General features: G+C 41.8%; 1 protein-coding gene and 1 pseudogene across 2 annotated transcripts in view; one reads left to right on the forward strand and one right to left on the reverse strand.

Annotated features, from left to right (window-relative positions):
- Positions 1–359: 359 nt before the first annotated feature.
- Positions 360–27,550, reverse strand: part of CLDN10 (claudin 10) — a 119,592-nt gene continuing 92,401 nt past the window's right edge. For both annotated transcript variants that reach the window (XM_023754719.1, XM_023754718.1), the window contains exons 2-5: positions 19,297–19,458; positions 19,122–19,203; positions 1,170–1,278; positions 360–563 (exon numbers count right to left, since the gene is read on the reverse strand). In XM_023754719.1, the coding sequence (XP_023610487.1) occupies positions 450–563; positions 1,170–1,278; positions 19,122–19,203; positions 19,297–19,458 (467 nt within the window). In that variant the 3' untranslated portion in view covers positions 360–449. The remainder of the gene's footprint in view (positions 564–1,169; positions 1,279–19,121; positions 19,204–19,296; positions 19,459–27,550) is intronic.
- On the forward strand, positions 5,980–7,065 carry LOC102436456 (annotated as a pseudogene).

Raw genomic sequence — 27,550 nt, forward strand, 5'->3', positions numbered from 1 at the left:
GCAGCCAGAACATGTCAACTCAACCCGAACGTCTTTTGAGGAATAGTCTCAGACTGCCCCCCGAGACGACTTACTGTTTACAAGACAGTACTCGTTATACGCTTTTTGTTAAATATATGAAGAAAGAATCATAAGGCATGGGGACAAAGACTGCAACATCTGATTAAGACTGCTTTACAAATTACATCCTGACCCCCTTTGCTGCTACAAAAGGATAAAATATATACACATCCTGTAAATAACCTGTTTATTTTTTTTATAGAAAGCCATAACAGAAAATGATTAGTCTATAACTATATAAGAACATTTACATCCATACAATCAACAACTTTAAAAATTCATATTTTAAAAATAGTTTGAGTGTTAATTATAGGAGAGCCCCGATGGGATCACTGTGTGAACGGTTCACCTTTATAACAAACCCAAGACACAGCTTGCAGCAGTGCTCTTTAGACGTAAGCATTTTTATCAAACTGTTTGGAGGGGTTTGCGGTTTTGACATCTTCTCCACCGTGATACTTTGCCCGAGAAGACATGACAGATGTGGCCCCATTGTATGCGTAGCCATTCTGAAAGGCAAAACACAGTTCGGTAGATTCTGTTTTACACGTAGGGCAAACAAAAATGGGAAGAATCCACACTCCCCCTATTTCTGTCATAGCTCAGCCCAAGTCTCCCTGATTGCTTTCAGTTAGCTTTCTTCCCAAGAAATGTTTCAAAGTCAATTCTGAACTGCTGGTGTGACAATCTCTGCAGAAGAAGCTCCTGGCTTTTTCATTTGTTCAGTGATTATCCTTTAAAACCATTATTTAAAACTTCTCTTCCAAGAACCTGGGAGACCACAGTGACCTTCATCAGCAATTTCTATGTGAACATTATGATGAGGCCAAAGTGAAGAATACCCCCATAGTCAGACCCATAGTTCTACTTCCAGAACTAGCTTTGGGATGTAAGAATGATGAGCTTAAAAAAAAAAGAACTATAATTAACTATATTCTATTCAATATAATATTTACTATGTTTAATATATTTACAATATATTCCTAACCTTTCCCAATTCTGGGTTTTTGAAGTTTCTAAGAAGCATGAACTATCTATAACTTGTCTCACATGTAGTGATTTGAAATAGTATAGTACTTTTTAACAGGTCATTTTGTTTCTTTTTCATACCTGGGTGTTTTGTTGTTGTCATATATTGAAAAGCAAAATATGACGCCACCAATTATGCAGAGTGAGGCTCCTGACCATCCAATAAACAGAGCGGCTCCTAATTCATACCTGTGAGGAGGAAGTATTACACAAGTATTACGGCTTACTTATTAAGGGGAGGGGGGTGTTAAACAGTAACACTTCTAGCTAGCATTTACTGAATGCTAATTATAATTTTTGCTATTAGAGCTTGTACAGGAAGTAATAACACCCTGTATCCATATAATGCTTCAAGCTTTTCTCAAAGTGTTTTTATAGACATCACTTGATTATATATCCCCAGAGAAATAAACAAAGAATAGGAGTATACCCAATCTCAGGGACTATGTGTTTCTCATGTTTGTCTATATCCCATTCTTGAAGAATAGTGTTTTTTTTAATAATGAAGTGGTTCTCAAACTTTTTGGCTCATAGTCTGCCATTGCAAGGGGAAAAAATGATGGTTGCCATTCCCTACCTAAGGGTGCTTTTCATTGTAAAGTGAAGTCACAATAGGAAGGTCTGATGATACAGAATCCACAGAGGAACTAAGAAAGGAAAGTAAGAAGTGAGGGTAAGAAAGATGTGCCAAGGTTAACTCCCTCCCCAGCCCAACCCCCTGAACCAGGTGCAGGGCCAGGGCCAGAGTGTGGTATCAAGGTCACCCCATGATGTTGATAGCAGCTGGCCGGTGCCTGTCCTGAATTTGTCTCATCTCTTTCTATGAGCTGTGCCACCATCCAGGCTGGGCAGGTCTTCTGGGTGGTTTGAGTCACAGCAGTGGTGGGTAGTGGGACAGCATGGCCCTGGCCACCATTTGGCGCAAGTAGGAAGCAACATTTACAAAATGACTTATGGTCCACTTGCCTATTTTCAGATGTGACTACAGAGGCAATTTCATGGCCTGTGTTGCAACTGGGAGGGAGACATGCACACAATTCATGCTGCCCTGTGATCCCTCCTTTCCTCACTCTTGTGTTGCCTTTCCTTGGAAACCAAGGTGATAGTGGAAGCAAGGCATAGTTATAAGCACTTCATCCTTCCCTGGAGCCCTGATTAGGCTCTGGGAACCTAGAAACTTTGACTGGTAGCATCAGAGGCAATGGCAGAAACAGAAGGTTGGAGGTAAGTAGAGAAAAACATCTCAGTCTGCACAAAATAAACAGTCCAAAAGAGGACTGGAGAGAGACGTGCACAGGTAAGAAGTGAGCTGGCCAGATCAAGGGTGTTGAATTGGCAGTTTTATAAAAGACTAGTAGCCCATCGCGCAATATCGTGTGCAGTAAGCTGCTCGCTGTTTCCACGGGAGCCGCTGGGAGCCGCGCTGCTTCCACGGGAGGTGGAAGCGAGCTCGGGAGGTGGAAGCGAGCCACTCACGGGAGGCAGGAGGGAGCCACGCTGCTTCTGTGGGAAGCAGGCCCGCAGTCTCCTCTCCAGGCCTGCGCTCGGCCTCGGAGGCGGGCCAGCCCCCCTGTCCCCTAGAGGCCCTCTGAGGCTGGGGTGTTGCCGCAGCGACGAAGCAAGCGTCCCGCCTCAGTCACTCCGAGCCCACTGCCCAGAGGCCCTCAGTCGCCATGGTGACGAAACAAGCATTCCGCCAGGTCACTCACGCTGCCCGCTCTCAGCGGCAGCCCCCCCAGGACTGGGAGACTCCGGCAAGGCTGAGGGGACTGGGTGCTGCCACCTTGTGGCTATGGGCACCACCATCTTTGTGACGGAGTGATGGTTAGTTTGCATATTACCCTTTTATTAGATAGGATACCTTCATTAAATATGTTATACATCTAAAAGGGATGTCCTGGGATTCCCATATCAGCCCTGCTTTTAAGATGTTTTAACAAGATTATGCAAATAAAACAAGCACAGTGCCAAGCTGCAGGTGCATATCATTTGACCTCCTTAAAACATCTAAAAGTCCTATAGTAAGCTGGCGTCATATCCATCCATTCTCTTCCTCTTACTGCAGAGACAACTAAAGGAATGGCATATTGAAATTTTCTATTTGAAGGGCATTGTTATAAGATTACAATTTAATGATACTTTCCACTTTTCTCTATCCCCCCGCCCCCACGCAACACCCCCTCCCCCAGAGTTTACGCTGTCTTCTCTCCTGAAACTATGTGTTAGTATAACTTAGTGTAAATAACTCTGGAAGAAACAGTCTGAGATTTTTCTTAAACTACTTAGCTTTCTAAAATAGGATGACAGTGCCAGGTACCATGGTTGATTAAAAATAAGTCTCTAATTGACCACCAGAGCTTGGTGCTATGGATTCAAAAGAACATGTATGCAGTGTTGTGACAAATCAGAGGATACATTACCCAGGCAGCTCAAATGTCAGCCATTGTCTTTATATTTATTTAAGCATCTTGAAACTTTCTGAAGAGATTTAAGAATCAAGAGTTTGGCTTATACTAAAAATTGGTTCACTTATTCCTTTTTAAAATATATGTTAATTTTCTTAAGGTCACTGAATATAGACTCCAGTACAAGGAAAATATCACTTTCATTTGAATTCCTTGTGATTTTTGTTGGAGACAAACACTTAATGAGTGGTAGTACCAGTTTAGAGTTGAAGTTTTTAAGAGACTCCACGTCTATACCAATAATTTTTAACAATTCGGATGTGAGGGCTTTTGTGACTTGGTGCTTTCTCTTTCAGAGACTTTTCCTCCTTCATTCTGTAAAAGACATGTTTAGCAGACTTACTCAACAGTTACTTGAATTCATACCTATCACTGTGCATTATCTGGCAAAAATGGACTTCCATTATTGAAAGTCAGGATTGAGAAGAGCAATCTGCTAGCCACTCAGATTTGCCATGAGGACACCTCCTTGACACTGATTGGGAAACTATCTCTGCTTGGAACTCTTTCTTCCTTTTGGTGAGGCTAAGAAGCTGACTTCAACACCTTAGAAGACTATCCAAATTTCAGGTGATCCGGTTGCAGGTCTTTCTTTTGTTAACAATACCCTCCTGGCCCTAGACCAGCTTTCCCTCTCATTGTGTGTTCTCTTTATTGAGCTGTTACAATCACCTAGTACAGCGGTTCTCAACCTGTGGGTCGTGACCCCTTTGGTGGTCGAACGACCCTTTCACAGGGGTCACCTAAGACCATGCTGCATATCAGATATTTACATTACGATTCATAACAGTAGCAGCATTACAGTTATGAAGTAGCAACGAAAATAATTTTATGGTTGGGTCACAACATGAGGAACTGTATTTAAAGGGCCAGAAGGTTGAGAACCACTGACCTAGTACCTTCATTATTCTAAAAGTCTAAAAATCTGCTTAACCCCAGAGGGGTCCATGATCAGCAGGTTGAAGACAGAACCTCGTTTGATAGATCAGAATGTTGTTTTTGGAGCCTCTCCCAGATATTCTGCTCAGTTGATAGGACTAATCCAAAGCTGCCTATAGGACTTTAATTCATGTATGTAACTGAATGCAAATGTAGTAAATGAGTAAAAGGGGAAATTGTACTTGAATACAGAGACATTAAAACACAGATTATGCACTTAAAATTTTCCCCAAAAAGAACCATAAAGATCAAAGGCGTTGAAATAGCCTCTAAGCTATTGGATGAAGTTATTCCCATCCGCCTGGCTGTGCTCACATCTCTCATTCCACGTTGAGAGAACCAGAACTAGAACCCCTCTGATGGCCTTAATTCTGATGCCTTTCATACTTTCATTCCTATTTCAGCCTGTAACCTTCACAGTAATCCTGAGGGAATGGACTGAGGAACACCTGTTATTTATTTTCACCTCCTATGTTTGCCTTCCTTGCATCCAAACCCCTTCCACCACCTGATCTGCCATCCATGGGGAGCTGGGGAGCATACCCTGGTCACCACCACAGAAACAACAGACTAAACCTCGTGCTAATTCATGTGTTCCGGGGTAGATGAGAGAGACATCGCTCCTTTCTCAAGGATCTTACAGTCTAGCGGGAATAGTCAGACATTAAGCAAACAATTATAGTAAAGTGTGATGAAACGTAACAATAGAATCAGAAGAGCATTTTTTTTTCAAAGTAAACATTACCTGTTCTCTCAAATCCATTTGGATGTGGTTCAAGTAAATGTCCATGGTGACAAAAGTTACTATTACTGTCAGCTCATGGTACTGGAACACTTTTGTGTGCCAAGATATTTTTATACATATTCCGTATTCAACTTTCATTGCAATTCTGAGAGATGGGTTTTACAAATGAGGAAACTGAAGTTCAGGGAGATTACTTGACCCATATCTCAGCTAAGTAAATGGCAGATAGAACCAGGACTTAAAACCCATAACTGTGATCCAAACCCTGAGCTCTTAGCCATCACTCCTTCCTTTTATGCACACCTCAACCAAGTAAAAGACTTCATTAATATAAAAAATGTGATCAGTGCACTGGTTTCAGTTATTTCAAAAGCTGTGTGTGTTCTCTCTTCCTGGCTCATTATGTTCTCAGTGGCTCAGAGCTTGGGGGTATGGAATTTTTCTAAATTCCCTCAGGCTATCTTTTCACCCAGCACAAGAAAAGGTGAGTGCAGTAATTAAATCAGGACATGTTGGACTTGAAAAAGAGAAAATCAGTTCCTCTAAAAGCAAAACAAAAACTGTTTGGTGAATGGAAATGACTACATCTTTTTCAGATCCCAAAGAAGTGAAGTGACCTTGCTGAAAGTCACGGAACTAGGAGCCAGGTCTTTGACCATCAGGATAGTGGGGTTTCCCCCAAAAAAACACATTGTCCTACTCCTCATTTTAATCAAGAGTGGCAGGAGCCAGCCTTTTGGCACTCTGAGCAGCACCATGGCTGCGGGCAAGAACAAGCGCCTTACAAAAGGCTGCAAAAAGGGAGCCGAGAAGAAAGTGGTTGATCCATTTTCTAAGAAAGATTGGTATGATGTGAAAGCACCAGCTATGGTCAAAACAGTGGGGCCTTGACTTACGAGTGTCCTGACTAACAAGTTTTTCGAGACAGGAGCCGTCTCTCGGCCGATTTTTTGCTTTGAGTTGCGAGCTAAAATTCGGGTTACGAGCCAGCTTCAGATACCCCACCGCTAGTTGGCGCAGTGAACGCCACAACATCAGCCCAGCATCACGTGTCTCACTCGTTCACTTTTTGATTTGACATCGAGTAATTTGAGTTACGAGCTCCATCACGGAATGAATTAAACTCGTAAGTCAAGGCCCCACTGTATAAGAAATGTTGGGAAAACACTAGTCATGGGAACTCAAGGAACCAAAATTGCAACTGATGGTCTCAAGGGTTGTGTTTTTGAAGTGAGCCTAGCTGATCTACAGAATGATGAAGTTGTGTTTAGAAAATTCAAGCTAATTACTGAAGATGTTCAGGGCAAAAACTGCCTAATTTCCATGACGTGGATCTTACCCATGACAAAATGTGCTCTATGGTCAAGAAGTGGCAGACCATGACTGAAGCTCATGTCAATGTCAAGACTACCAATGGCTATTTGCTTTGTCTATTCTGTGTTGGTTTTACTAAAAAGAGCAACAATCAGATTTGGAAGATCTCTTATGCTCAGCATCAGCAGGTCCACCAAATCTGGAAGATGATGATGGAAATCATGACCTGAGAGGTGCAGACAAATGACTTGAAAGAAGTGGTCAATAAATTGATTCCAGACAGCATTGGAAAAGACAGATAGGCTTGCCAATCTATTTATCTGCTCCATGATGTCTTTGTTAGAAAAATCAAAATGCTGACGAAGCCCAAGTTTGAATTGGGAAAACTCATGGAGCTTCATGGTGAAGGTAGCAGTTCTGGAAAAGCTACTGGGAATGAGACAGGTACTAAAGCTGAACGAGCTGATGGATATGAGTCTCCAGTCCAAGAATCTGTTTAAAATTCAGACATTTAATGATGACAAATAAAAAATCCTATTTGTGAAAATAAATAAATGAATGGCAGGAGCCAAAATAAATATTCCAATTACCTTAAAACAACCAAGTACGTATAAAAAATATTTGAAGTTTAGAAAGTACACTTATATAGTATCAATGTTAACATTTTAAAATTAAATTCCATTGGTTTGCCTTCTTTTATTTTTTTAAATCCTCACCTGAGGATATGTTTTTATTGATTTTAAAGATAGATGAAGGTAGAGGGAAAGAGAAACATGGATCAGTTGCCTCCTGTACGCGCCCCAAATGGGGATTGAACCCACAACCTAGGTATGTGCCCTGACCAGGAATCTGACCTGCAACCTTTTGTTGTAAGGGACAATGCTCCAACCAACTGAGCCACAGAGGCCAGGACAGTTTGCCTTCTTTTAAAGATTACCATCTAAAATAAACTTTACTCAGAGGCTTATAAAATCCAAGATCTATATAACTGCATGGATGAATTTTATCCTATATAATAAAAAGCTAATAAGCAAATTGACCCATCGGTGGAACAACCTGTTGCTATGATACGCACTGACCACCCGGGGGCAGATGCTCAATGCAGGAGCTTCCCCCAGCCCGTAGCCCCTAATCGCTGATGGGGTCTGCCAGCCAACCCCCTGGCTCCTCCTTCTGGCCGGCAGCCCCTGGGCTGTGATGGTAACCAGGGGTGGGTGGCAGTGGATGTGGCCCTTTCATTGGGGGGGGGGGGGGCAGGGGCCGGCTCCCTCCTTGCCTCTTGGGGCCAGTGGCCAACTCCCGGTCCCTTCCCTGCAGCTGGCAGGTCCTGGGCTGGGATGGGGAACGAGGGGTAGGTGTGTGGGCAGGCAGCGCAGGAAGGAAGAGGCAGGGAGGCAGGGAGGCGGGGAACCTGATCGGCCCCGATTGCAGGCCAGGCCTAGGGACCCCACCCGTGCACGAATTTCATGCACTGGGCCTCTAGTATTAAATAAGTACTCTAACGGCATTATCTACAAACAAACATTTCCCCAAAGTACTCTACATTCTAGAAACAGCGTGTTTAATGCCTGTGTATCTCCCTGAGACTGTCGCAGTATAGTCTCACTTATGCAATTCATGTCATTGAACAGTTCTCTCATGCTGCCTGAAAGATGCCCCAAGATTTCCCACGTGACTGCTAAAAAGTGGCAGGTGCCTCCCCAATGGTGACTAAAGTAGAATGGGTCGCTTTTAGAAACCAAGATGGCGGCATAGGTAAACACCTGAAATTGCTGCCTCACACAACCACTTCAAAACTACAACTAAAAGACATCATCCAGAACCACAGGAAGGCTGGCTGAGTGGAAAGTCTACAACTAGAAGGAAAGAGAAAAGCACACTGAGACTCAGAGGAGGTGCAGAAGTAAAGTGCAGAGGTACGGAGGCGCACATGGAAAGGGCTGGCAACGGAGGATGCCGGTGTCTTTTTCAATCGGGAGGGAGTCTCAAGCTCCGGACTGCTCTGAACTCCAGTTCCGGGAGAGTCTCTGGGGACCCAGACTCATACGAGGAGAAACTGGACTGTCTGGCAGCGGGCGGAACTCGAGGGCAGCTTTCTCTCAGAGGTGCTTGCAGTGATTACCGAGGGACACTGAGACAGACGGGACACTGAGACACGGGGCCTCTTAGGGCAGGGCTGAGGATCAGCCATAGCTGTTTGCTCCGCCCTGTTGATTCCCTGAGACCCCGCCCCACCCAAGCTGTGCACAGAGGCTTTTGCATATGAAAGGCCTGGCCCTTGGAGATCTAAAATTACCTAACAAACTGCAGCTGAGTCAGAGAGACCCAGAACATCCAAAAGAAAGCCCAAGGCCCCACAGCAGCTTGCATTGCTTCACAGCTGGGCCTCATCTGGGCACCTCCAGACCCCAAACAAGGAAGAGGAATCTACAAATCTCTCCGTACCTCCTGCTGGGTAGCCTCAGGCAGAAGCTATATTAGTACCTCCTTAGAGATCCAAGAGCCCGTGTACGCAGTGGTCAGATTGGGACCATCCAGATTACAACTCCTCAGACCCATAAGGGACACACTCAGGGGCAGACTCAATGAGCACCAAAGCCCCACTGAAGCAAGTCTTGCCCCAGAAGGATGTCTTCAGCACAGAAGTTCTTCCATTGTAGACACAGCTGATTCTCACAGCCAATTGGCCTGGAGGTCAATTCCTCCCAGTGATACCTACAACAATCAAGGCTTAACTACAACAAGACTGTGCACAAAGCCCACAAAGGGGTGCACCAAGAGTGTCTACCTCAGGTAATTGGGGAGGCTGAGCCACTGGGCCCTATAGGACACTTAGCACAGAAAGCCACTCTATCGACACAGCGAATCATAAAAAATGCCGAGACATGCCGAAACCGGTTTGGCTCGGTGGATAGAGCGTCGGCCTGCGGACTGAAGGGTCCCGGGTTCGATTCCGGTCAGGGGCATGTACGTTGGTTGCGGGCACATCCCCAGTGGGAGATGTGCAGGAGGCAGCTGGTCGATGTTTCTCTCTCATCGATGTTTCTAACTCTCTATCCCTCTCCCTTTCTCTCTGTAAAAAATCAATAAAATATATTTTAAAAAAAAATGCCGAGACAAAGAAACAGGTCACAAATGACAGAAATGGAGGAAAGCAAACTATTGGATATAGAGTTCAAAACCACACTTTTAAGGTTTTTTAAGAATTTTCTAGAAACCGCCGATAAACTTAACGAGACCCTTAAGAAATCTAGTGAGACCCTCGAGGTTGTGATAAAGGACCAACTAGAAATTAAGCATACACTGACTGAAATAAAGAATATTATACAGACTCCCAACAGCAGACCAGAGGATCACAAGAATCAAGTCAAAGATTTGAAATACGAAGAAGCAAAAAATACCCAACCGGAAAAGCAAAAAGAAAAAAGAATCCCAAAATATGAAGATAGTGTAAGGAGCTCTGGGACAACTTCAAGCGTACCAACATCCGAATTATAGGGGTGCCAGAAGAAGAGAGAGAGAGCAAGATATTGAAAACCTATTTGAAGAAATAATGACAGAAAACTTCCCCTACCTAGTGAAAGAAATAGACTTACAAGTCCAGGAAGCACAGAGAACCCCAAACAGAAGGAATCCAAAGAGGACCACACCAAGACACATCATAATTAAAATGCCAAGAGCAAAAGACAAAGAGAGAATCTTAAAAGCAGCAAGAGAAAAACAGTTAGTTACCTACAAGGGAGTACCCATAGGATTGTCAGCTGATTTCTCAACAGAAACTATGCAGGCCAGAAGGGAGTGGCAAGAAATATTCAAAGTGATGAATACCAAGAACCTACAACCAAGATTACTTTATCCAGCAGGGCTATCATTCAGAATTGAAGGTCAGATAAAGAGCTTCACTGATAAGAAAAAGCTAAAGGAGCTCATCACCACCAAACCAGTATTATATGAAATGCTGAAAGGTATTCTTTAAGAAGAGGAAGAAGAAGAAAAAGGTAAAGATAAAAATTATGAACAACAAATACATATCTATCAACAAGTGAATCTAAAAATCAAGTGAATAAAAAATCTGATGAACAGAGTAGACTGGTGAAGATAATAGAATCAGGGGCATAGAAAGGGAGTGGACGGACAATTCTTGGGGGGGAAAGGGGTGTGGGGGGTGGGAAGAGAATGGACAAAAATCATACACCTATGGATGAGGACAGTGGGAGGGGTAAGGGCAGAGGTGGGGTGGGAACCGGGTGGAGGGGAGTTATGGGGGGAAAAAAGAGGAACAACTGTAATAATCTGAACAATAAAGATTTATTTAAAAAAATAAAGTAGAATGGGATAATTTAAATAATAATGTCTACTTATATATGGAAACTTCATGGAGAATTATCAAATTTAGGAAACCCCAAATAAAGACTGATTTTTGGGGGGGAGGGTGCTGATTCTAAATTGCTTTTCAGTGCTAGTTTATGGCAGACATGCATGTATTATCTTTCCATGTATTATGATTTATCATTAGGGTAGTTCAGAATTCTACACATTCTATATATTAATACAGGTACACTGTAACACTTATTGATCACATAACATGTGCCGCTGTGGTGGGTGTTTTATACGTTATTTCCTTTCATCCTTAACTTCACAAGCAGGAGGTGCTATCTCTGTCAGCTAGCCCGGGTCTGAGCAGAGGTCTGACTCTAAAACCTGCCTCTTAATCTCTCTGCCTCCTTCTCTCTTGTAAAGTGCTCAGTAGGTATCTTTACAGGAGTTTGGATTTTTGCCAATTATTCATGGGAACTTAAGAACCCATCCACAGTATAACAATATATTAGCCAAAGAACATTCCATGTCCCCAAAATTACATAGTTCAAAAACAAATCAGTTGTTCAGCAATATCCATGCCATTGGTCTCCATTCATGTGGATAATTGGGAGTTTACTGAGCCTGCATTTTCAGTGAGAAATAATGTGCCGGCACAATACTCCAAGTAGCACAATAACATGTTTACACACAAACGCTGAAGTCTGGGTAAACTGACTGCAGAGGGGGCTGTGCTTCAAGATTACAAATTCCGAAGACAACCAACACTGTCCCGAGACACTTTAGGGCAAGACCAGCACTGGCGAGCACAGGTCAAGAATCTGTGTGGAGACAGGTGTACATATTTGTTTGTGTTGAGAGAAAATCACACAGATGGACTTGGAAAAAAAAATGGATCAATTAAAAGCATATCTGCATTTTGTTCAGAATCCTCAGCAGCCTACCCAAAAACATTTCAGAACCAAACCAGGTGTTGGGGAAGAAGTATGCAGAGTGGGTTCTTATTAGAAGGGTCTCAAGACTATCCATTTGACAATTTCAACTTGTTGTATATCTCTACCTCAATGCTGTGACTGAGGTGATGAAAAATAAAGAGAAGAAATTGGACAAGCCTTGTTTCTTTACAACGGTTTCAGGCTAGACCTCTTTCAAGCCTACCTTCTACTTGAGAGCCAAGTATGTTACAACAATTATCCTTTCTACTAGGTCTCCAACATTTCAATATACAGTTCTCAATGGCTAGCCTTAATATACTGTATAAGGTAATAAAATGGTACATCAATGTGCTCTGCTTAAGGGCCAGTACCCTTTAAAATAATAGCTAACATTTACCGAGTGCTTATTACGTGCTAGGCACACTTCTAAACAGCTGAAATGTGCTACCTCGTCTAATTCTCACAATAACCTCAGAGTACCTATGACCCATTTTATAGACGAGGAACACAGACGACAGAAAGGACAAGTAATTTCTTCAAAATACACAACTGATAAGTGGCAGAGCAGGGTTTACTCCCAAGTAGCCTGGATCCGGGGTCCTTACTCCTTTCCTTAAAAATAATTTTTAAAGCTTTTAATAAATTTACATACACAAGTATGCACAGGTCAAGTTTCTCAAATTCAACATGCATGTGCCACAGGAATCAGTACGCTAGAGCCGCACTGTGCCCCCTTCCAGCCACTGCTCCTCTCTCTGACTTGTAACAGCTCAGGTTAGTTTTGCCTGTCCTTGTAGTTAAATAAGTGGAACCATGTTATATGTACTCTTTTGAGTCTGGCTTCTTTCATTCATTACTAATTTTGAGATTTATCCAAATGGTTGTAGATGGTTCATTCTCATGTCTTTGTAGTGTCCCAATGTGTGAATATATAACCATTTGTTTACTCACGCTACTGCTGATAGGCATGTGGGTAGTTGACATTTAAGGCTATTACAAAAAGTGCTGCTATGAACACTGCACGTGTATTTTTGTAAAAATATGGATGCATTTCTGTTGTGTATATTCCTAGGAATGGAATTCTTGGGTCATATGTCCAGATTTCGTAGATGCTGCCACACAGGTTTTCAGTGTGACTGATCCATTTACACTCCCACCAGCAGTGTATGAGAGTTCTGGTTGCTCTATGTCCTCACCAACATATTTTCTACCTCAATAATTTTTAAACATGGCTTCAAACAAAAGTTTTTAATTCAACTAACATTTCTTGAGAGCCTGCTATGTGTCAGGTGCTCTTCTAAGTGGTGGGACATGCGGGTCCTCACTCTTAAACAGTACATTATGCTGCCTCCTCTCCTCACTCACTTAACCAAAATCGCCACAAGCGTGCTCACGTCTTTCTACTCCAGGAGAGATGCAGACAGACAGATAGTCACACAGCACTGCTGCTTGACCATCCCTGCTGTAAATGTCATGGAGCATGGATTGGCTGCAAGAGACTCCAACAATCAGCAAGGCATGGTCTCTACTTTGAGATGCTCCTGGTCTGGTTTGGGAGATGCACCATTAAGCAAGTGCTAATCTCCCAGGAGGATTATGATAGAAGCACGAGGTACAACCTCAGCAGCCAGGAGGCCCCTCAACCAGAATGCAAGTCCTGCAGGAGAAGCAGGCGTTAGCCAGGACGTGGGAGGAGAGGGAAAGGGCTGGAGGGCTGGGGTGGTAACAAGCTGAGTGACCAGAAAGCGTGGCATACCGGCATGGATGGGGACTTCATTACTGGTCAGCAAGAACAAAACACAGATGCCTAACACTTGATTTTCAAGTCATGCTGGCATAACAAAAGCATCAAATCAATTGGTCTGAAGTGGCCTGGCTACCACCAAACACAGTCACAGAACAACACCTTAATATTTAACAGTTGCATTGTTTTGTTCATGTGGCATTTCTATGGAATCCCTTATCCAAGAATCTATGAGATGTTTACTAATATTAACCCATTCTCCAAATAATCTCATGAATGGAGTAAGCCTGAATAAACAAACCTCCATAATTCATCAAATTATAACAAGGACAGAAGAAAGAAGTTCAATGTCTTGGCAAGGTCACCTAGTAAGATCGATATTCATTTCAACTTCACCAGGGAAAATGTGTATAATCTAGAAATGTACTTCTTGAATTGTCTATTGTTCACTTAACTTGACAGATAACAAGAATGAGAGAATTTACTGGGAAGTAGGCATCTGTTTATTTCTAACTACTAACTAGCCATAATGGTGAAGAGATTTTATCTACGTAAAAGCTTAAATCCTAAAGTAGAAACTAAATATTTGCCAGGAATGAAGAGTACTAGAGATAAATAACTCCATGGTTTTAAAAACTCTGAAAATAGGAAACCCTGCAGATAAGACCCAAACACGAGGATATCACAGCCAAAACATAAATGATAAATCTCATATACTAAAGGAGAATAACTCTAAGATTGTGATCACCTGTTTGCTCAGTTAGGACAACTGGTTCAGTGCTCTAACTTTGCATGCTTTGAGAACAAGTTCCTTTATGTCAATCACATATTACTTGGAACAGTTTATTTAAGAAAATAAAGCAAGACATTCAGGAGTTAGTGGTTTGGACGACAAAACAAAGGTGGAAATAATGTAATTAAATTTTAACGCCCTAGTAAGGTGAACTACTAAGGGGTGTCTGTTACCATAGGCTTGCAGGAGAGTAGATTGGGGCGGGGGGGGGGGCGGTTTGAGGGATTATGTAGGTTTTGTTATAATAAAAAGAAGAAATTTAGATTGAAACAGCCCAAAGGGAAGAACTGAAAAATAGTTTTTAAGGCTGTGCAGGAGCCCATCCAGGAATCACAAAACATAATCGTAACTTGAATGAAAGCAAGGAAGCAAAACCAAAGGAGAATGGGGAAATGGTAGAACACAACCAGAATCAGAAGAAACTCTTTAGATCGCAATCCTGTCAAATGATTGCAGCCTGGAAGAAAAGTCTTCCTGGTAAGTGGTGGGAAGGGAAGGGTTTCGGAAATAAATAACCATAGAACATAAGTGTGATAATGTTTGCAATGTTACTGCCATGATTTTTAGTCCAACTATACCCTAGAAGCCACTCTTTATTTTTTTTTTCAACAAAGTGCCTACTGAGTTCCTTGCACATAGTAGGATTGTAGTGGGAACCTTTTGATGACCTTAGCTGTGTTCTCCTAATTTAGGCAACCAAGGTGGGCCTTATATTATAAGTATGTGCTGGAAATCTACAAAGAAGATTCAGTTCATTCAGTACAGAAATCTTAAAAAAAAAAAATAGCAGCAGAAGCAAGCCAATGACAAAACTAGGTTCTGAGCCCTGAACCATTTTCCAGTGCATTTTAGGGTTCAGGTATGGGAGAGCAAGTATATGCTCACTAGAAAGTTAAACTAGCACATGCGCACAGCAGCTCTCACTATCCTTCCTAAGCACCTAGACCAGGGGTGGGCAAACTTTTTGACTCGAGGGCCACAATGGGTTCTTAAACTGGACCGGAGGGCCGGAACAAAAGCATGGATGGAGTGTTTATGTGAACTAATATAAATTCAAAGTAAACATCATTACATAAAAGGGTACGGTCTTTTTTTTTTTTTTTTAGTTTTATTCATTTCAAACGGGCCGGATCTGGCCCACGGGCCGTAGTTTGCCCACGGCTGACCTAGACACTCACCTGCCTTCTAGGCCTGAAAGGACAGACGTTAATTGGTGGTAGCTGGCGTTAGGAAGAGTAATATGTGCTAAGGATGGGAAGAGGAGAGATGCTTGTCCCCTCTATTCCATCCTCTCAGAGGCTTCCTTTGGCCTTGATTCCCTGACGTATCCTAAGTTCACGTACAAACTAAATCAGAGGCACAGATCACTACATTCTAGCAAATGCCAACTAAGAAAGTGTATCCCCCTACAATAAGCTAATGAAAAGCTTGCTTTAAAGATTACATTTTAACACATGAAATCCGTTTACTTAATGTTGAGAGACAATTTGCAGCTTATTGATCTTCTCAATTTTCATCTCCTCTATGAGAGGTGTTGGTAAAGGGAAAACAGATCAAGTAGTCGACTTGTTGGTTTGCACAGAAATGAGTTGTTTTTTTTAAAAGGAAGTCTGTGAATTTCTTTAGATGTCACATGTCATTTTTATGTCTCTAGTCTACCATTGTAGGTGGTTAGAATGTGATCATATTTACAACTTTCAGGCCTTGACCACTCCTTAATCTGAGGGATTTTATGTAAGTTATAGAGGGCCTTTCTTTGTGCAAGATGAGTGAGAAAAATAGTCTCTATCTCAAAGAGCTAATATGTTTTCAATAAGCACGATTTTAAAAAAAAGTCTATATTTTCTATAAGGCCTTGGTATGGAGGGCCTGTGACTTATAAATACTACCAATCTGTAAGTCGTGTTGTTTTACATAATCCCTAGCTCTTGTGGTTTTTAATTACATTAAGGTAAATTGGCAAATTGTAGGTGTTATATTTTAAGTCACCACAGAAGAGCTTAATAAAGACATTTATAAAGATAAGCCACATCTTAAATACAACATGCATTTCAAAAAGCAATCCTATATAATAAAACCCTAATATGCACATCTACCGAACAGCGGAACGACTGACGCTCACTGACCACCAGGGGGCAGATACTCAATGCAGGAGCTGCCCCCCTGGTGGTCAGAAGCCGGGCTCACAGCTGGCGAGTGTAGCAGCGGTGGCGGGAGCCTCTCCTGCCTCCGTGGCAGCGCTAAGGATCCCTTTCGGGATGTCTAACTGCTGGCGTAGGCCTGCTCCCCTAAGCTGGCAGTCGGACATCACCCAAGGGGTCCCGGGCTGTGAGAGAGCAAAGGCCGGGCTGAGGGACACCCCCCCCACACACACCCCAGTGCATGAATGTCATGCACCGGGCCTCTAGTCTTAATAATAATAGCCAATACAATACAGTAATAGCTAACACAGGGGTTTGCTCATTTCTAATCAGTTCTGAGCATATATACAGGGCATCCCAAAAAATGCATACACAGTTTAACAGCTGACAGCTCAGTTTTGAAAATGAAATGTACTTTAATAAACACTGCCTGTATAATTATTCAAAGTGTGAGAATACATTTTTTGGGACACCCTATAAGCAACCTCTCTTAACTCTCACAGCAACTCTACATGAGGGGTACTAGCATTAGCCTAATTTTGCAGATGAGAATGCAGACACAGAGGGCGTGAGTAGGCATAGATGGAAAGAGAAATGCTGGGAGGCTGAGTGGGAACAGGATAGTTCAATGTAGCACCAAGAATGTGGAAAAGAGGGAAACCTTTCAGAGTCCATAATTAGTGAACTGAGTTTCACTAAAATCTGAAAGGAGAATAAGAAATTCTATTGTACTAAACTGAAAAAGGTGACTGAGCATAGAGCAGCACAGACTAAAACCACACAAAGAACACGTGTACGTTACGGTGCATACATGAATTAGCCATGACCTTTGAGGAAAGGTTAAAACTATTTTTAAGTTTCTGACATCCTTGATAATTGTCAGGGAATTAAAACAGTGATGTAGAAAAGATAATCCAGAAAAGTCAGCAATGTCCTTAATACAATAAACCAAGAGAAATACAGTTTTGCTCTATATTTATGATACTAACCCAGAAATAAAAATGTATCATTGAAATGAAAAATAGCATTTCATTTAAATATCATTAAAATATTTCCAATCTTCAGGAGTCATCTCAGTTTTCAATGTTTGATGTCATGTACATCTATGCAAATATCATTATCGAAAATTTATAACTGAATACATTTTTCTAACATAGTTCTAACAGTTGTTTTTGTTCCTCATTTAATAAAATTTCAGAATAAAAACCATTTTAAATGTACAAGAGAAACTCTCTTAATGAAAAATATCTGTAGCATACTGTAACAAAAATGATAAAGTAGTCCAATATTATAAATCATGCATTTTACAGCGAGCATTCCAGAGTTTGGCCACCTGGTTTGAGCCATAGTTCTATCAGCCTTCTAGTTTAGTCCAAGTTCCAGTGGACACATTACTTGAACTCTTTCCTCAATTTTAAAAAAGGGAGTACCAAGAGAACCTACTTCATAAAGCTGTTGTAAGAATAAAATAAAGAATCTCTGCAGTGCTCTGCCGGCTACATGGAAGGGACTCAATGTGTTAGCTGTTATTTTCATTACATGTCATTATATAAGCATTTCATTATATAAGCATTTCATTATATAAGCTCTTACTATTTATGCATAAACTATACTAGAGAACTAGAAAATCAATTTTTCTGAAGATTTCTAAATCCACTGGAAAAAAAGTAATGTAGACCTGACCAGCCATTTTAGTGATTACTTTTTTAAAAATTTCTATAACATTTTATCTAAAGACTGAAAGAGAATCACCAGTCTGGTGGACAGCATACCCACATGGCTCTCCACAGAGTTCTGTGGGTATACTCTCATGAAAGACAAAACATCTGATATGTTATTATTTCTAATTTGGTGCCCATGGGGTTTTCCCAATGCAAAGAAATAAGCCCAAGGAAACTATAAAAAGCAACAGCCCATAGTTAAAACAACAACAAGCAAACTGATCTGTAAATGCCAAAGCATTCACCTGCAACTGAGACCAGTCACATCTGAGTGTCTGTGCCACTCCCAGAGCATTTAAAAAAAATGCTTGCATCACATACAATGATTTTTTACATTTAAAGGTTTATTAGGTGGAGCATGTTAAGGCCATAGTTAACAGAGCAATTTAGGCTAATTAAAAATGAAAAATAATATTTCATTTAAATATTAGAATGTTTCTAATCTTCAGAAGCACAGTTTCCTTTGTTTTAATCTCAATGTTTCAGATGTAAACTGGCCTAGAGCTTAGCATCTGGAAAATACTGTTCTGGATGGACAAAACCGAGGCAAGCTTTCAATTTTCTGTTCTCACACTTCATCATTCTTTCCTCCCCATCTTACACTTCTATTCCACTTTCCCTCCATTTAGCTTCAATTTTATGATATCCGGTGGATGAAGTTTAGATTTCTAAATCCGACACCTTAAGCTATTTAGAAACAAGACAACATGTAACACTCATGTAGTAATTAAATGCATCATTTGCCAACGTAGCATCTAAAATGTTTACTCTTGAATGATGTCATCAAATACCATCTACCCCTTATATCTCACTTTCTTTTCATAAGCCATGGAGAAAGTTTCCATACCTTAATTTAGAATATGATTTTATGTACATTTCCTGTGAACTAGAAACATACAGACTGAGGTGAGTACTTACTTTTGATCAATAAAGAGAGGATCAAAGAATTCCGTTGTGATTTTGTTTGCATACAGGGAACAACCGGTCATTGAGCATAACCCTAAAATGCATCAGAGGGAAAGGACCGTGGTTAGTGAGTGCTATTTCATTAACATGGTGAAAGTACCTTGTTTGGGAGAAAGTTACTATTTACCTGACAGTATGAATACAACCCCAGCCAAACAAGCAATTTTAGCTTTGGCTTTCTCTGAGCCTCCGACTTTGGTACACTTCATTCCAAACAGGGCAATTATGGAACCAAAAAAGCCCAGGCTGACAGCGGCAATCATAAGTCCTCTACATGCCTGGATATAACCTGCAATTAGAGTAGGTCATTTACATGTTAACATAAAACAGGTGGCTGTCCAGGGAGAAATCCTCGTTCTACATTGTCCTCCTGAACGATTGTTCTGTTTTCCAAAAAAAACAAAAGTAAATAAATAACCGTAATTGTTAAAACACGGGGTAAGACAAGCAAGAAGGGAAAATAAGTTAGCCTACATGGAGTGCCTGTTGTATGTCACACACTTTTAAGTTCAGTTTATGCATAACCCTTTGAACTCCGCTGTCCCCTCTCAGAGGACATCGGAATTCTAGCATATCACTCGGATGTCCCCTCTCAGAGGACATTGCAGTTTATTAGTGATTACGGGGAATTGAGTTATTTCAACGCAACTTTTTGAGACATGCATGTTTCCCTGAAGTTTTATCTTGAAATGGCACAAGAAATTAAATCAAAATATCGTAAAATTACTAAGATATATACAAGAAATGTCAGCGGGTTTTGTGTCGGATTAAACAATAAACTACATATTCCCGATGTGGGACAAAGAAAACGGGACTGCATTGTGTGTTCTAACAGGAAAACACCTGGTGGCAGGCGTCAAACCACTTATTACTGTCAAACATGCACTAATCAGCCTGCAATGCATATTGGGGAGTGTTACAAAACTTATCATACTGTACAAAATTATAAACAATAAAATATTGGTTTTTTTGCAAATATACATTCCTCGATGTCACCCAATTCATATAAGTCCAATATCATTATAATACGTTACTTGGTTCCAAAATTATACTAAATACTACGAGGGTCTGTAAATGCACGTTTCCGCCGCAAAGTAGCGTCGAGTAGCTGGTAGCCAATGTCCAGAATGGTTCGGAGTGAAAAGGGATAATCTTCAGATTAGCTCGCTGGGTGCTATTATTCACATGTGAGGAAACTGAGGCAAGCAAAGTGTCTATGATATGACAGAGATGAGTTAGTAAGAGGCAGGAATGGATTCCATACCAATATGACTATACAATCCAGGTGATCTGTTTTTCACTGTGCAAAACATCACCTGCCACTATCTTGAGCCTCTTACTCCTTTGTACATTGGAACTTTTAAACAGATGTTTTAATGGTTCAGACATTATAAAATTTATCATTGGGCAGCAAGACCTCCCAAAGGGTGAAATCTTCCAATATTAGTGAAAGCTTATAAATGAGAGCACCTAAAATATAATCATGAGCCATGAGGAGTCTAAATTAAGAATTATTATAATGGCTTTGTATTATTTCCAGGGCACATATGATAAAATGTGGTTTAAAAAAACATTGGCTATTTACAGCAAGAATAGCTTATAATTATTAAATTAACTGATTACATATAAGTGGATGCTTTCAAAGCAACCCTAAAAGCTTGTTCTGTTGGTTTGTTGGATCATTCTTCCTACAACATGTATTTCCTTAGTCACATATTTTTATTTGCACAGCCATGGTTATGATAAATTCAGCCTGGCTTTCATCCAGACATTAAGAAATGTTAAATTAACAGGATTTAAACTAATAACTTTGTCCACATATGGACATTTTCATTTCAGCCTGAAAAAATGCCATATTTCAATCTGAAACAGTGATGGCCCATACTAGGTGTAAGAATATATTTGTTAAGCAAATGAACATACATGTACTTCAGGTTTACATTTGGAATTAAACTTGTCAATCTGTAAAACCTTGTTAATGCCAAGAGACTGAAAGTTACTTATTGTGTGTCTTCAGACAAAAGCTATAATGAATAAGATTTCTAAGACTATGATAATTATAAACTCAGAAAATAATGCTGGCAGGTAGCCTTCAGTCTCCATGTTTCTTTGGGAAAGAATAAAATTTTAAGTTTTAATCCTATTCCTACGATCTATTTTAAAGAGTTCACAGAAGATGCTCTATTTAATTGAACAAATTTAGGCCCCCATAAATTCAGACGGCAATGACAATCATCTTCTATTTTGTAGCATGAACTACTCCTAAACAAAATCATTTCGCTGATGGTGAGACCATCAAAAACAGTAGCAGGAACATTTTAGCAAAACGGGATAATGGAGGCTTGTTTTGGTAGCAATGATCACGCTGCAGGGCGCTCTGGGGGACTGCTGCCCAATACTGACCCAGCTCTATTTTAAACTTCAATCCTCAAGTCCCTCTACCAGAACCCAGGGAGCAGGTAGAAGCCCAGATAGAGAGAAGAAGCCTGTTAGTTCCTTGCAAGGTTAAGGAGAGTCTACCAGAACCACAACTGCCTCATCACTTATCCCCAGAGCTACTGGGACAGTATGTGGGTTCTTCATAGCTTTATTTTAATCTATGGTTTTGAGGTGTTTTAGCTGACTCTTGACTGAAATCACTCAACGGACAAAACAGCGTGTGTATGATGTAACCTCAACAATATATGTGTAAAAAAAGAACTATCCTACAAAACTTTACCATGAACCTTTATGTGCATTTACTTTAGTAACCTTACAGGCTTTATGAATAGAAAATGCAGGAGCCTGGCAAAAGGTTAAGACCTACAGTCCGACCCTTTAGACCAGTGATTCCCAAAGTGGGCGCTACCGCCCCCTGGTAGGCGCTGCAGCGATCCAGGGGGGCGGTGATGGCCACAGGTGCATTTGGGGGCAATGAGTAACTGCTATTAAAATAAAAAAAAAATGAATTTCCAGGGGCTGAGTAATATTTTTTCTGGAAAGGGGGCAGTAGGCCAAATAAGTTTGGGAACCACTGCTTTAGACCACAAAATGCGTTTTCCCAGATGGTAAACAGTGGTTAGAATCCCGTGCTGATGAATTCAGTTCTCAATAGGACTGGGAAAATAATAGCAGCCTTTAAACTTTATTTAACCACTACGCATACCCTTTTGTCCTGAGTTCCTCACTCAGTTCTCCCATCTCAGCCCTTGGCACATGTGTGGGAGTAGAGATGGGAAAGCAAGGTTCTGATGCGGTCAGGTCCTTCCTCGGTACCCCTCAAAACCCTGATTTGAGGGCAAGGCACCTCTCTCTGGATGGAAAACAGTACCAATAAATAAATTGCTAATTTGTCGCATGCACCAAAAAGGCACTCACCAGCACAATCATTGGCTAGATTTTCTAAAACGGGGAGCAAAGAGCAGGGATTGGGGTTCCCAGGGATAGCTCCCCTGCCAGCTGTAAATGCAATCCAGTTGTTGGTAAACCTGAGCTTTGTGAATTAGGGGCTACCAGTGCTCAAAACACCCACAGACTCAGGCCTGAGGTGACTGCCAACCAACTCAGAGTTTATCTTTTGCAAGGCAGACCTCTACAACCTTGCTTTCAAACAGTTCCTCGGGGCAAAACTTATAAGTAAAACCATCAAGCGAAGTGGTGGTAAAAACTAGTCAAGGAGGCCATTATTTTTGACAGGTCTAATTTACTGACACCGTTAATAGCTAATTAACACATTAAGGTGCTGAAGCATGAACATATTTACTTAGAAGTTCTCTGAAGTATAATTTATAGTTAATTCTCTTGTACGAAATGGCAAACATTCCCACTAACAAAAATAGATGGCATATACTAAAAAAACAACCTGGCTGAAAATTATTCTCAGCTAAAGTTCAAGTGGTGTTTTGAAAGGAACATGGGTTAGCAATAAACAGAAATCACTAGCTTAGTCAACTGTGAAATGTTTAATTAGTAAAATGTAGTGGCCTTAATGAATTCTGTTAAAGGAAACCTTCAAGGTGTCCCTTAAACGTTAAGTGTTTCACCCTGGCCAGGTGGCTCAGTGGGTTGGAGCATTGGCCCGTATACCAAAAGGTTGCAGGTTCAATTCCCAGCCAGGAGGAGTACTGTAGGTAACCGATTGATCTCTCTCTCTCTCTCTCTCAACCGATTGATGTTTTTCTCTTTCTCTCTCTCTCTCCTCTCCTCCCTTCCTCTTTCTCTCTCTCTCAAGTCAATTTAAAATAAATGCATATCCTCAGGTGAGGATTAAGAAAAAAAGTTAAGTGTTTTCCAAATGATGTGTACCTTATTTTCCATTGCAAACTAGCAAAAATGAAAATAGCCACTTGGTGGAGACAATTTCCTAGTGAGAAGAAGAAAAAAAAAAGAGCTTTTCCTATGCTAGTAGCTTTGTGCATTTTTTGCAAATACTTTGAAAGAAGATAGGTATGGGGAGAAGGCATGAACTTTGAATTTTAGCTTTGTTCTTCTATTTACCCAATGTGTGCCCTTGATTGTGTTAGCTAATCTCAGCCTCTGTTTCCTCATCTGTAAAATAGGACAAGAGCTTTTACTTCACAGGATGAATAAAATGAACAAAGTGTCTGGTGAGGGGGTAAGAAACTCATGAAAGCTTCCCTTCCATAAAACTAATATTGAGTCTAAGCAGAAATTAGGGTTGGGCTCTTAACATGGCATAACACTAACTTGAGACATTTAGCTTTTTCTCAGCTTCATTTTCCTTATAGAGAAAACGGGGGTGATATGATACCACCTGATGATGAGGAATCAGAGCTTTGACCTCACATAGGAAATTCAGAATAATGACTCCATCATCTGCTTCCAAGAGGTTTGCTCCTCCATCAAAGACAGTGGTTCTCAACCTTCCTAATGCCACGACCCTTTAATACAGTTCCTCATGTTGTGGTGACCCCCAATTTCATTGTTACAAATTGAACATAATTAAAGCATAGTGATTAATCACAAAAACAATATGTAATTATATATGTGTTTTCCGATGGTCTTAGGCGACCCCTGTGAAAGGGTCATTCGACCCCCAAAGGGGTCGCGACCCACAGGTTGAGAACCGCTGATCTAAGGCTAGATGAGAGAACCATGAGCTTTCTCTCTCCTTTCTTGGCTTTCTTCTCAATCCAGACCTCGTGCCTGGTCAGGCCTGTGGCCCCCATAGCGCATGGTAACATAACTTTCTCCCGTCACTGCAAAGGCAATGTTAGGAAGTCCATGTGCAGCATGCTGTCAGCAGGACCTGCCTCAGGACCAGCATCCAACAGATACGGCTGCCCTGGGAACACACGCCAGAGATTGATGTTCTCTCCCATATTGATGTTGTTTTTTTTCTCTCTCTCTCTCTCCCTTCCTCTCTCTCTCAAATCAATTTAAAATAAACACATATCCTCAGGTGAGGATTAAGGAAAAAAGTTAAGTGTTTTCCAAATGATGTGTACCTTATTTTCCATTTCAAACTAGCAAAAATGAAAAGAGCCACTTGGTGGAGACAATTAAGGGGGCCACTTTGAAAAGTTCTACTGGTAAATGGGGGAATCAACTCCTTTCTCTATGAAACTGTCGCAGTGTCACTGAATCCCCATGTGTCATTCTGGGAGATACAGAAAAGTAAATCTGTCGCTTTGGAGTAGGCAATGCCTCCCTAAGCCACAAAAGGCAGAGCCAGCAGGAAGAGTCTGATTAATCTGATTATAGCACACATTACAAAGTCCTCATAAGTTTAAAAGACAAGCAATAGGCTGAGAGTGCAACATTTATGACAAATCAAAGATTGACATCCAAATTTAAGAAAACAAATCATTTAAACCCAGAGGAAACTACAGAACCACAGGTATAAGACATGAACAAACAATTCACAAAAGAGGCGGGGGAGGGGGAGATCAATATAGGATAAGATGTTCAAAATCAGTGCTAATCAGATCAGGGAAATGCCAAGTTAAATGATAATATGATAATGTCACCTATAATATTGGATGAAAAACTTAGTGGTGAAAATGTAGAGAAATAGGTAGTCTCACACACTGTTGGTAGAATGTAATTTGGCAGTATAAATTAAATATTAAAATGAATATTCCACTGCCCTGACAATACAATTTCTCAGTATGTACTCTATAACAACACACATACAGACAAAGAGACAAATACAACAATTTTCAGTGAAGCACTAACAAGAATGAAAGGCTGGAAAGGGTCCAATGTCCTACAACGGGCAAATGGTTAAATAAACCAGTTTGTCCAGACGAATGAATACTACGCAATCATTACTTCTATATGTACGGACTGGGAAAGATTAGTTATTAATTTTAGAATGCTGCAGAATAGTGCGTAGTGTGGTGTTATTTATGTTTTTAAAAGTCCTTTTCTAGACACATGGAAGGCTATTTTGCAAACTGGGTTGTATATAAATGTCACTCCTCTTCCATTTGCTCCATTCTAGAGCTTAATAATTGAGGGCTATCCCTCCTTCCTTCTGCCTCCAAATCTTGATATCATGCCCACTTTCACCTCAGACGTATTATTCTGCACGTAATAATACCCAGCGAGCTCTTGTTTGTCTCTCTTCTCTCTTGTCCCCCAACTGTCCTACAGAAGGAGCCATACCTATCTGGCACTCTATCTCAGGTAACAACAATACAGTTACAACAGAAGAATGCGCTTACAACCGTAACTGTTAAGCCCGTATTCCTGAATGTAAGCCACAGAAACAAAGAAACAAGAGGCTGTCTGTTCAAAGCATCTACCTGGATGTGTGCTCTGCAGAGCACAGGAAATTCAAGGGCAATTCTAGGGGACCCACACTGTGCCAGCTACTAATTGGACACAGCAGGGTGTCATCCATCTACAACTAGACACGCCGGCCCTTATAGGCAGGTTCCATCAAATACCACCGTTGAGCAGCAAACATTTGCTTTCCGTGGCAAGCACCATCTCAGGGGAATTAAATCTTGTCTTTTATTTACTCAGCTATGCAAATAAAAACTTGCAGGGCAGTAATAAAAGAAAAAGAAAACACGTCAAATCTAGAAATAAGTGACTCTCCTTACGTTTCTGCGGGGATCCATCCAGTCCTGCGCTGTCAAATCCTGGAGGAAGAGCCTAGAGCAGTGGTTCTCAACCTTGGCTGCACATTAGAATCACCTGGGGATCTTTTTAAAATCCTGATTTCTGGGCCTCATATTTTATAAAGATCCCCAGGTGATTCTGATGTGCAGCCAAGGTTGAGAAACACTGGCCTAGAGCGTGAGCACGCATCTGACCAGGTTCATATCGACGGTTCTCTTGAAACTAAAACAGAGCCAGTTTTCTACCTGAACATCGATCTACCCGTTGCTACAATGCAATGCGATATAAGGCCTAATTAACAAAAAACAATGTACAAAGCAATTTACAGAAGGACACCACGAGGGAGGCCCGGAGAGGCACCGGCTCAGAACTTGTCAGTCTCCCAGAACCTGTCAGTCTCCCGCACACACGTTCTGAGCCGCCAGGACTCTACCCCCTGAGGCTCAAGGGCTATTTATTTTCCTAACATTTGGAGGAAGCGTTAAAGCCCAGGCTGGCGCGCCTGTAGAAGAATTTTTTTTGGGGGGGGGGGGGGGGAACGCCTCCTATAATATGATTCCGTTTTTCCTGCCCACTTTTAAAAGAATTCACGAAACGGCTATGGGAGTTCCAGGCAAGCCCATTTCGCTTGGACGAGTCCATGACACCCTTAGAATCCAGCTCCTCTGGGGAGCGACTCAGAAGACAAGCCCCCTCTGCGTGACTCCGTGTCCTAGCCGTCCCGTCCGCAAGAGATGGGGGTCCCGCAACCGTGTCCTTTACTCTCAGGACAGCAAAACTGCTCCCCTCCACCCGCGACCCCCGAAAGTCACCCGCCCCATTTAGGCCTGTCTGCGTGTCCCCCTCCCAACCCCCACCCCTAACCCAGGCTCCCGGGCTCCCATAGGCGCCCACGCAGGACCGACGTCCAGGGATGGAGAACGACGGAACGGGGGACTCGCCCCAGCTCCCTGGGGCCCCAGGGGAAAAGAGGGACCGATCTCAGAGGAGTCTGCCCGCCCCCCGCCCCCCACCCAGGTCCCAGCGGGGGTCGCGAAGCCGAGCGGGCGCCCAGTCCGCTGGCCTGACAAGAGGGAGGGTTGGGGGCAGGGGCCCGGGATGCAGACCGTCCAGCGCCAGCATGGAGGGGAAGTCCTTGCAGTTGGAGACCCCTGTGGAGTCGGTAACGCATGTCTTCCACAGGTTGGCCCAAAAGGTGGCGGTGGTGATGACCGTGCCGTCGTTGGTGGATACCTTCCAGGAGCTGGGGCGCCCCCCGAAGAGACCAGCAACCAGCTCGAGAAAGACACGGTGAACGCGATGATCTTCTA

The sequence above is a fragment of the Myotis lucifugus genome, unplaced genomic scaffold (assembly GCF_000147115.1).
Source record: "Myotis lucifugus unplaced genomic scaffold, Myoluc2.0 scaffold_64, whole genome shotgun sequence".
In the NCBI taxonomy this organism is placed as follows: Eukaryota; Metazoa; Chordata; class Mammalia; order Chiroptera; family Vespertilionidae; genus Myotis; species Myotis lucifugus.